This window comes from Barbus barbus, assembly GCF_936440315.1.
Source record: "Barbus barbus genome assembly, chromosome: 20".
NCBI classification, from domain to species: Eukaryota; Metazoa; Chordata; class Actinopteri; order Cypriniformes; family Cyprinidae; genus Barbus; species Barbus barbus.
In genome coordinates, this window is record NC_136748.1 from 21,458,406 (window position 1) to 21,470,482 (window position 12,077).

Consider the following 12,077-nt stretch of genomic DNA (forward strand, 5'->3'; position numbering starts at 1 on the left):
CCTTTGGGGTTGGTAAGGTTTTTTTTTTATGTTTTTAAGGGGCCAAGGCTACATATTTTAAACAAAAATACAGTATAAACAGTAATATTGTATTTTTTTTTATTATTATTTTTTTTAATTATATATATATACCAAACTCAAACTTTTGAACAATAGTGTAATTTCGCAAAAAAAGTTAGGAAGCAATTCTCTCTCTCATATAATATAGTCTTTATGCATATATACTTAAAACAATGTGTATTTAATGTTTGTTCTGGTGAAATTCATCTTCTACAGTATTGTGGTTGTGATTTTATCACACAGTCTCAGTCTGTCAAGGCAATTTACTGTAAAGTGCTGGTAGATTTTGTATTACATTATTATATTTTTCCATTGTCTGCCATTCAAAAGTGATGTATATCTCTGGCATCCTTCTGTCTCGGGAGACAATGGAGTATCTGCGCCCGAGTCAGTCTGTTGTGGAATTTTCCAAAATTGAGATTTATACATCACCTGAAAGCTGAATAAATAATCTTTCCATTGATGTATGGTTTGTTATGATCGGACAATATTTGGCCGAGACACAACTATTTGAAAATCTGGAATCTGAGGGTGCAAAAAAATCTAAATATTGAGAAAATCACCTTTAAAGTTGTCCAAATGAAGTTCTTAGCAATGCATCTTACTAATCAAAAATGAGGTTTTGATATATTTACAGTAGTAAATTTACAAAATATCTTCATGGATCATGATTGTCCTTATGATTTTTGACACAAAAGGATCAGTGTTTCAAATGTGACTGTGCTGTTTTTGTTTTGGAGAGCAGTAGGATGTTTCAGAGAATGTGATTAAAGTTGGGGAGAATGTGAGTATGTGCTGAGTGTGTGAGTATACCCTATTTTCATAGGCCATATGTTTCTGTTTAAACTGTTTTAAAGGGGTGGAGCATCATTTGATTGGCATCTGTTTCCCCTTTCTCTATATCCCGCCCCTTGAGCCCATAGCTCTTGGTTTATTTTCCTCATCTCATCTTTCACTCCTTTCGTCAGCTACCCCTTTTCCTTTTCTCTCTGTCTTTCTTTTCCCCCCTTGCTCCATTTCTTTATTCAGTCAGGCCTGTGTCCTGCTGCAGAAGGGATCTGAGACTCTTAGAGGAGACGCCAGAGCCCATATGAGTCTTGTCGTTGGTTGGACCCCTGGGCCCAGGGCCGGTAGGATGTGCTTGAGGTTGAACTGTGCTTGCTCAAAAACTTTTACCTTGGAACTTTAAGGTGGGATAAGACTGGATGAAAGTAGGATTTGTTGTACCTGAGCCTTTTTGCTTGTTGAGACATTAACTCCACAGATCTGAGCCTCTTTGGGCCAGTGTTCTTGTTGATTCTTGGATGAGCCGTTGATCTGGTACCACGTGCTGATTTGGCTGGGGCTGTGTTGGTGTTGGTGAATGGCGCGGCGCAGTTCAGGTGGTCGCGGGCGTGGAGGCAGCTGGCTCACGGCCTGTTTTTTTCCATCATCCTCAGGGAGAGAACGTGGAGAAGCCCTGGGTGCAGAGGAGTGTATGTGTGTATATGTGGTGACGGCAGACTATCAGCGTCAGGAAAATACAGAAATCAGCCTGAAAGCAGGACAGAGAGTCGAGGTGATCGAAAAGAGTGAGAGTGGTGAGTGACACGCATCAATACACACACAACATAGTCTTGTATGTTCAGTGGGATCCAAAAGTCAGAAATCACTAGTGAAAATGCTTGTACTTAGCATTTTTATAATGTAATACAACATTTGTATATACAACTTACATTATAAGCATCACAATTTGAGTTTTTTTATTTAAATTGAAAAATGAACATGAATTTCAGAAAGTTCTCCAGCATGCTGATCATTGAGATGATCCAAAGAGCATCTTGTCCTTCTGTCCTTCAGCAAGAACATCTGACTGTCTGAACGAAGAGTCACATGATCAATGTCACTAATTTACATATTTGATTATTATCTTCAGTGTTTTTTTTTCTTACTTTAAATTCTAATATTTAGAAATTAATTTTCTACAACATCATGATTCATTTATTTATTTATTTAACATAATTTTCAATGGTCTCACATTTTTGAACATCCACCCAAACATAAACACCAAAAAAAAATATTTAAAAAATCAGAACGTCATTTTTTTAATTCAAGTTTGAATAAAAGCTTCTTCATAACTCATAAATGAAACATCAAACTCAAAATTACACTTATTAACTATGGTGTAAACCTCAAGTCTGTCAGCTGTTCACAGAAAAAAACAGTTACAAGGTAGACACAAGCTTAAACTACTAAAGTAACTTAAACCTTAGACTGGTTTAAGTTACTCTAGTAGTTTAAGCTTGTGTCTACCTTATAACTTGGTTTAGTTGGTCTCTTAGTTGGACCAATTGAAAAGTTCCCCAAATCCCTCTGAGACCATCAAAACACACCAGTCTAACCATGTTGGCCACACTTGGAGACCAGTAAACCAACCTGGCTTTTTAAACAGTGTTTGTTTTTTTAGAGTGGTAATCTCTGTTTACAACAAATACTTTTAAAAATATTCTTAAAAGTGCACATCAAATTTTCTCTAAAACATTCAAACTGTGACAATGATGCAATGCAACTTAAACTGCTTATGCTGTCATCATGATTTGCTGTCAATGCATTACTTGACCTTCTGTGACCTTCTTTCATGGCAGCTGTGCTTATTTTTCTGATGTTACAGTTGTTATTATTTTTATGACCACTTTGGAAGCTAAATGAGTGAATAATGATGTATAGCTACCACAAAATTAAATATTTAATTCCAAAGACATGCAAAAAAAAAAAAAATAATAATAATAATAATAATAATAATATATATATATATATATATATATATATTACCACAACATGAGTTATTATAGAGATTTTTAAGTGCACATTGTTTGGTTTACACATCTTACCAGAATTTAAAGCTGGATTTGGATTTCATTTGGAGAAATGGAAAGTTTCCAGCCTACACTGTGTGTTTAAAACAAATAGCATGTCTTGAGAGAATTCAGAATGACTTATTTGTATTGATTATTTATTATGATTATTTTTATTTTATTTTTTATTTTTACTGAAATACTGCTTTGAAATTTGCAAATAAAAACTGAACATGCAAAGACTGAGAATTAAATAATCAGTTGAGGAAAGCAATTATATTGAGTCATTTTTAGCAGTAGAAGAGTTTGTGTGTTTGGAAAAAGTCCACCATAGCCAGAGACTTCTTAATGGATCCTCCAGAATCTTTCCTCCGCAGAAAAAGTGTGTGTTCATATGCGTATGTGTACTTGTTTGTGTCTCTGTGTGACTGTGTGTTGCTGAACTCTTTATGTTGAAGTCATTATGAGCTTAATATGCCAAGACAACCTTCCTAACTCTCTCTCTTCCATGAACTCTTCTTTTTTTCTCTCTCTTCCTCATATCTGTAATCATCTCTTTTTAGCTTGGAATGTTCTGATTCTGTCTTTTAACACATACGAACAAACAAATGTAGTATATGCTAACAAAAAGACTGCAGATATCTGATGTTCTGTATTTGCGTGAATCAATATGTACATTTATTTTCCTTAAAGTATTTATTTACAGAGTATAATAAACTGGGGATCTGGCGACCTAGTGCGTGTGTTTGTTTGCTCTAATGAGCGTCTCACACTGTGAGCACTAACTCATGGCAGGTGTGTGTAACTTGTGACAGCGTACTTATACTCAGCGTAAACAGTTATGGTTATTAAAATTTTTAGGCTATTTGAAAACATTAGTGAAGTATATAGTTAAAAGGGTTAAATATGCAGTGGAAAAGTTAATTGATGTTTTAATTAATGCTGTCAGGATTTGTTTTTTTTTAAATAAATTAATATTTTTATTCAGCAAGTATGCATTAAGTTGAATAAAAGTGACAGTAAAGACATTTATAATGTTACAAAAGATTTCCATTTCAAATAAATTCTGTTTTATTTAATGTCAAATTGTCCTAAAAATAAATGTATCATGGTTTCCACAAAAATATTAAGCAGCATAACGGTTTTCAACAACAATAATAATAAATGTTTCTTGAGCAGCAAATCAGCATATTAGAACAATTTCTGAAAGATCATGTGACATTGCAATTTGGAGTAGATTCTGCTGAAAATTCAGATTTGTTGTTACAGAAATAATTTACACATAAATTAAAATAACAGTTTTCTATTTTAATATAAAATAATATATCACAATATTACTGTTTTTTATCAAATAAATGCAGCATTGGTGAGTATGAGAGACTTGTTTCAAAAACATGAAAAAATCTTACTGAAATGTATGATATTGTTAACTTCCTAAGCTAAAGTTTAGCGAAATGTTTAATTTGTCCCTCCATTAAAATATTATGTAATGTATGTGAATTTGCACATCAACAAAGATAATTTAATGCCGTTGCAATGTAACATAAAATAATAATATGATAATATATGTGTGCTAATTAAGGCCAAGGCATGCATTCATATTTACACACAATGTAACAGGGGGTCTTTGCTCCACCTTTTTATCCACCAAGGGGTCCTTGCCCTGAAAATGGCTGCATTGCATAAATCACAGATGCTTTTTGCCATATCCTTTATCCTTAAAAATAACATTTAATGATCTGATTTTTGTTAATTTTGATGTGTTCAGGACTAGTGAAACTATTAAGACAGAAGGGAAGTGACCCAATTCAAATGAACAGCTGGAATCAGTTACATCAGTGGTATGTGTTCACGGACTCTCTCTCTTCAGGGTGGTGGTTTGTAAGAACAGCTGAAGAACAAGGCTGGGTTCCTGCAACATACCTTGTCTCTCTCACAGGACGTCGAGACAGCCACAAAGCACCAAACGGAGAGAGTAAGACAAAGATACACTGCTAAACTATCCATTTAATCACCCATGCTCCCGCTAAACTGAATCAAGAACCGTTGAACAAACAAGGCACATCTTTCACAGCAGATATCAGAGCGGCTGGCTTGTGTAAAACACGCAGTGGCCAAATGTCCTGTTTTTCTTTGTCTTGCGCAACCGTTAACTCTTAAGGGTTTCCATTCATTTGCTTTAAGAGATTTATGCATGAAAACTGTTACGGACACAAGTTCATGCCATGTCAGCACATAGAGTCTTGCTTGGATGAAAACCATACATGCATCACATCATAGCCAAGGGACCCCCTCGCTCCACACACACACACACACACACACACACACACACACACACACACACACACACACACACACACACAGTTCTTGGAGCATTTAACAGCCTGGGAGTGGAAATTCCAGCAGAGATGTCAGATTTTCCATCTCCTGGTCCAGAAGTCTTTTACTGTACAACCAGGTCCAACACACACTGACACATATTACAGAGCGAATGTGACTTGTGGTGGAGCGATTTTGCAATGTCTGCATGTTTCACTTGGGTTTTCCACTTATACACCAAAAACGAAAACAATCTAAACACACAAGCATTACTTAAAGTGGCCCAAGAAGTACTGGGACACTTAAGGCACGTTTAAAAATGTATGAACGACCGTCATTGCATTAGATAAAAAAAAAATTATCAAATGGTGTGGCATGCATTTTAAAGAAACACGTTTTTAGCAAATTATTTCACAAAAAGAAATGTGTTCGGTGTTAAATGATAAAACAATAGACATTCTGTTTAAAAATGAGTGTAAAAAACGTTTTATACCCCGTGTTCGTCAGATGTCAGGAATATATAAATGGAATGACTTGGAAAAGTTAGTTCTGAGAGAAAGGTGCTACATGGTTTCATATTTTTGTAACAAATTCAGTGTAATTTGTAAATTTTTTAAATGTACAGCTACATGAGAGCTACACACTCAGCTTTTTTTCTACGCATTGCATTTGCATGTCTAGATTGTATCTTGTAGCAGGACAGTGTACATTGTGCTCTCTCTCTTTCCTCTTTTGTCTGTAGCAGAGAGGTATATTACGGTTCAGTCCTACAGCAGTTTGAGTCAGGATGAGCTGGGCTTTGAGAGTGGCGTCATTGTTGAGGTCATCCAGAGGAATCTGGAGGGCTGGTGGTTCATACGGTAAACTCTTCTTCCACATGTTTATCCTTCTCTTTAAACTACTTCAACATGCTTTAAATATCCTTTGATTTCTTTTGCTGGAATCGTCTCAATATTATAATGGGTTTTTGCAGAAATAAATAAATAAATTCAATCATTGATGACAAACAGGCAGCCCTACAGACACCCCTAACCTTACACTCTCACTTATTCAGTCCAAAGCTGCTACCCTAAGGCCCAAAAGCTAAAAGGTAAATCTTTGTACCTTTTTTTACACCTAAATTGTACATATTAGTTTCTAAAGTGTATTTATTAGTACCTTTTGAAAAGTTTGAAAGGGTACTGTTTGTACCTTTTTTCCCCCTGAGAGTGTAACATCCACATCCACCATTGAGTGTTGAAGCTGGGGTTATTGCAGTTTTGAAAATGTCGCTAATTTGTCATTTTGATTTCATATTTCGGTTTCAGTTTGTTTTATTGCCAGGAATAAATAATTTCATGTAGTTAAATAGTGGTAGAATATATATATGAAAGTAATCTCTCAGACATACCAAGGCTGCATTTATTTGATTAAAAAATACAGTAATATTGTGAAATATTATTACAGTTTAAAAAGAATGCTTTCTATTTTAATATAATTCAAAATGTAATTTATTCGTTTGATGGGAAAATGAATTTTAAGTAGCCATTACTCCAGTCTGCAGTGTCACATGATCCTTCTAAAATGAAATCATTCTAAAATGCTGGTTTTGGGCTCAAGAAATTTATTTTTTATTATCAGTGTTGAAAACAGTTGTGCTGCTTAATATTTTAGTGGAAACCGCAATACTTTTTTTCAGTTTTCTTTGGTGAATAAAAATCTCAAAGGAACAGTATTTATTTGAAATAATATAATTTTTGTAACATTTGACTCTTTTGAGCAATTTAATGCATCTTTGCTGAATAAAAGGAATAATTTATTTTAAAAATGGAAAAAAAAGTCTTACTAACCGCATGCTTATGAATGGTGTTGTATATAGTTATATAGTTTTATTGAGAAAATGCCCTTGGTTGGTGGTGTTTGGGAGTATGTGAATTATCTCTCTCTCTGTTCTCCTCTCAGTTATGGTGGTAAGGAGGGATGGGCTCCAGCTGCCTACCTGAGGAAAATGCAAGATGGTGTCATGGCCGGTAACCAGGAAACAGAGACAAATAAACCAGCTGTGCAGGGTCAGGTGGAAATCATCGGAAACCTTATGGAGATCAGCAACCTCCTGAAAAAGAAACCCGCCAACGAACGACACTCACACACACAAACTGACACCATTGCACACCGAAACAGCACCACAAACACGTACAGGCACTCACAGACTGACACATATACACAGTACAATGGTGATACGGAGCAGACTGATGCTTACAGTAACAATACACACAGCAATAGAAACAGCAGCAGCAGCGTTAGCACAGCAGCTAATGCGGCTAGTTGTAGTTTAGAGAGAGACTCTGATGATCAGGTCACCCAGCATACGGACACGAGTGTGCGTCTGTCAGTCTCAGACAGCAGTGTGTCTGTGTCGGTGTCGGATGCTTGTGTAACTGCATCGATCTCTGAAGCAAGTGCGTCTTCAACATCATCCGCAATAAAGACCAAAACCGTCCCTCCGTCCCCTGCCATTGCTAGAGTCGCACCTCAGAGATTCCACAGTGTTGAGACCAGTGAGTTTCTATCTTTTTAGTTAATGAATTTTCACTTTTATTTCCCTTTTTGTGCTTTTTTAAAATTCTTTCTTTTTATTCCCTTTACTTTGTCCTTGTATTTCTATTTTTCTTTCTCCCTCATTTTCTTTTTATTTAAACTGTTTTCTTTTTAATTTTTTTCAATTTTTCTTTTCCCCATTTAATTTTTGTTTCTCTTTCTTCCTGTTTTCTTTATCTTTTTATCCCTTTTCTGTCTTTCTTTGTATTTTCTATAATGTTTTTCCATCTTGTTATGTGTTAAAGGGACAGTACACCCAAAAATTTAAATTCTGTCATTAATTACTCACTCTTATGTCACTCCAAACCCGTAAAACCTTCGTTCATCTTCGGAATATAAATTAAGATATTTTTGATGAAATCCATGAGCTTTCCGACCCTGCATAGACAGCAACGCAACTGAAATGTTCCCAGACCGAGAAAGGTAGGAAGGACAGCAATAAAATAGTCCATGTGACATCAGTGGTTCAACCGTAATTTTATGAAGCAACGAGAATACTTTTTGTGTTCAAAGAAAACAAAAATAACAATTTTTTTTCAACAGATCTTGTCTTCCGTGTCACTGTCCTCCGCCATTATTGAGAGTACCATGATGCAGGGTCAGAGAGCTGTTGGATTTCATCCAAAATATCTTAATTTGTGTTCTGATGATGAACAAACGGTCTTACAGCTTTGGAGTGATTAATGACAGAATTTTTGGGCAAACTAACCTTTTAAAGATTACAAACACATTTTGATGTTTGATTTGTTCTCCCTAGGATCACCATCAAACAATCAAAAACCGCCTCCCCGTCGAGAAAACAGCCTGGTCAGTGTGTGTGTTCTCATTTTCCTGTTCTCTGTTTCTTTTTCCCTCCTTCTTTCCATTGCGCGCGCACACACACACACACACACAAATAGGTAATTTTGTGGTTTTATAATATGCTGAACAGCATATTCTTCTCTTCACGTTCAGGGATTTCAGTTACCGCAGCCCCCAGATCCCCCTACCGTTGAAGCTGAGTATTACACCATCGCTGAGTTCAGGTCCTGCTTGACAGATGGGATCAGTTTCAGTGGAGGACAGAAAGCTGAGGTAAAACACTGTTCAGTTTCACTGTTCAATCAGGTTTTTTTTTATTTTATTTTTTTTATAAAAAAATATATAAATAAGTGCTGTTCTTCAGTAAGGACACATTAAATTGATCAAAACTGGCAGTAAAGACATTTATAATGTTACAACAGATTTTTTATTTCCAATACATGTGTTTATCAAATAATCCTGTAAAAATAATTATTACAGTTTCCACAAATATAAGCAGCCCAACTGTTTTCAGTATTGATAATTAGAAATGTTTCTTGAGCACCAAAGCAGCATATTAAAATGATTTCTGAAGGACAATGAAAATGTAAGTAATGGTTATTGAAAATTTAGCATTGCTATCACAGGGATTACATTTTATACTTTAATTTAATTTTGAAATAAATTGAAATAGAAAAGAGTTATTTTAAATTGTAATAAAATTTCACAATATTACTGTTGTGTATTTTTGATCAAATAAATGTAGCCCTGGTAAGCATTAGAGATTTCTTTCAAAAACATTTTTTCTTAAAACATTTTTAAAGTTTTAAAAAAGCTACTATTTCTAAATCAGCGAATTGCGATGACTTAGCCTGTGGTATAACAACTATATTGGTGAAAACTGTGTAGAACTTCTATACAAAAACTGATCTAAAATCTTCAGTAAAAAGTGTGACAACTCACCCCAATGTTCCCTATTTGCTGCAAATAACATTAAATATAAGTATATCTATGGATGGTCTGGAAACTCTGTATGTTTACAGGTCATTGAGAAGAACTCCGGAGGCTGGTGGTTTGTCCAGATTGGAGAGAAGGAGGGCTGGGCCCCATGTTCTTACATCGACAAACGCAAGAAACCCACCTTGAACCGCCAAACCAGTACACTGACCCGGCCCAAGGTACCACCCCCTGCTCCGCCAATCAAAAAGCAGAACTCTCTTCCATGTGTTGAGTCTGAGGCTGTGACCCCAATGAGTCAACGATTGTATGAGGAACCAGAATATGATGTTCCAACAGTGGGCCTTGAATTCGATCCCGAGCAGGAGTTTTTTCCAGGAGATGCACCGACTAAAGCCCCACCTCCTTTATGTCAGCGTACCATTTCTTTTACATTGGGTGAAGGGGATGAAGAGGATGATGAGGGTGTATATGCCAACGGTGGCTCCAGAGCTGTGCCGCAGTGTAAGGACAGTCACTATGACACATACTTGTCTTCTTCGGCCCACCGGGCATCTATGTGGGATCCACCGGAATATGACGCCCCAACAATTGAGCCCAACATTGAGACCACTACGATGCTCTATGCATACTCAAAGCAATCTAAACTCAAACAGCAGGCTGATGAGTCGAAATCCAAACCGTCCGTGCGCCCGAAACCCGCAAACCAAGACTGTAGTTCTCTCAGAAGACCCCAAAACCAGGAGCAACCAGGCCAGATGCAATTCAGGACCTCCCGCACATCTGAGGACTCAGAGAACAGCTCGTCAGATAACTTCGAGATGTTTAGTGATCCGCCTTCCTTTTTGTACCAAACTACTGTGGCATACCAGCGGGAAGAGCCGTGTGAGCTCAGCTTTCCCGCGGGAGTTCAGGTGGAGGTTTTGGAGAAGCAGGAGAGCGGCTGGTGGTTCGTCCGCTGGGGGAATGAAGAGGGTTGGGCGCCCACTTACTACCTACAGCCAATTAAAAGCTCAGAAACAAGCGGTACGGAAGCCAAAACCACCGAGAAGGTTAATTCTGAGACGTCTTGGTCTGCGTCTCCTGAGTTGGAGATTTCAGTGCAGGGAGATGTTGGAAAGATGGGTAAATGCGTAAGTTTGGAGAAGAACGAGCAGCGTGTTAACCAAAGCCTGAAGAGCGGACACAGATCTAACCAGCAGAACTGCCGGGTCGGCGTGAAGCAGCTCGCCGTCAGACCTCAGAACGTCCTCAAGGACAACACTAACATGCACACAACTCCCGCAGGATGGAGGAACGATACGCTGCCTAGTCTTAGTTACAATGACCAAACCACTTCTTCCTGTGCAGGTAATACTGAGAGCATGAGACGTAAGGTACCGGTGTCAATGGTGAAGCCTAAACCTCATCTCATCCACAACAACCTGCGTGAGGAGTACGTTTCTATCGCTGACTATCACGGCGATGTGGAGACCATGAGCTTCCCTGCTGGCACGAGGCTAGAGGTCCTGGAGAGAAACCCTAATGGATGGTGGTACTGCCGTGTGCTTGACACAGCTAAAACACGAAAAGGATGGGTGCCCTCCAACTTCCTAGAGAGGAGGAGCTAGTGGGTTACCAGATTTAAATACCAGCCTTATGTCTCATACGGATCTGTCATGGGGAGAGGCCCAACATGCTGCCAGGGACCGAATGCAATGGAGAGTGCTCATTGAAGCCTTATGTCCCATAGGGGACGAAGCGGAGTAATAATAATAATAATAATTACGTCTCATACATCTTCACCATGACCCCAATAAAATTGTGTTCCCTTTTTAATTCATAAGAGACATTGCTGTCTCTGTTCACAAAATCAGGGAACACTAAAGAGTCAGACACAAGTGAATTCTCTTGTTGACTGACAACTTGTTTATGTGCTGTATACTCCTGCTTGTGCTGGATGATGTGATGTTATTGTCACTGAACAGGTTTTTAGTTATTGCTCTTAGCTGGTCTTAATATGCTGCAGAAGTGTTTGGTTAAAATGTGTCTCTTTGTTTTTTTTAACTAAATGAATATCAGGGTCTGTTTACAGACTAAATGCACTTTCAAATAAATGTCTATCTATCTATCTATCTATCTATCTATCTATCTATCTATCTATCTATCTATCTATCTATCTATCTATCTATCTATCTATCTATCTATCTATCTATCTATCTATCTATCTATCTATCTATCTATCTATCTATCTATCTATCTATCTATCATCTATCTATCTATCTATCTATCTGTGTCTCTTTGTTTGTGTAATTAAACATGGTGCTATTCCTATTCTTATTAAATCACTTAATTTTCAAATCTATTCTTATAATAAATAGTCAAGTGCTGTTTTGCATCTTCATCACAATAGCTTGATGGTGTTTGTGTGTTTATGTCCATGCATTATGTAAGTTAACTAAATCATTCAATCATCAAGTGGTCAATCATTGCATTATAATAAACGCTTAATATAAAAACCTTTAAAACATTAATCTATAATGATTATTTTCTTAGTAATAATTACAGGCT

General features: G+C 37.0%; 1 protein-coding gene across 1 annotated transcript; it reads left to right on the forward strand.

The window, feature by feature from the left end:
- The first annotated feature begins 1,089 nt into the window (after positions 1-1,089).
- Positions 1,090-11,914, forward strand: sh3pxd2ab (SH3 and PX domains 2Ab). Its single transcript, XM_079443138.1, has 7 exons — positions 1,090-1,640; positions 4,765-4,869; positions 5,956-6,073; positions 7,155-7,750; positions 8,548-8,597; positions 8,745-8,864; positions 9,614-11,914. Exons 1-7 carry the CDS (start codon positions 1,424-1,426, stop codon positions 11,135-11,137), a joined length of 2,730 nt encoding a protein of 909 aa, XP_079299264.1. The 5' UTR covers positions 1,090-1,423; the 3' UTR covers positions 11,138-11,914.
- Positions 11,915-12,077: the final 163 nt, after the last annotated feature.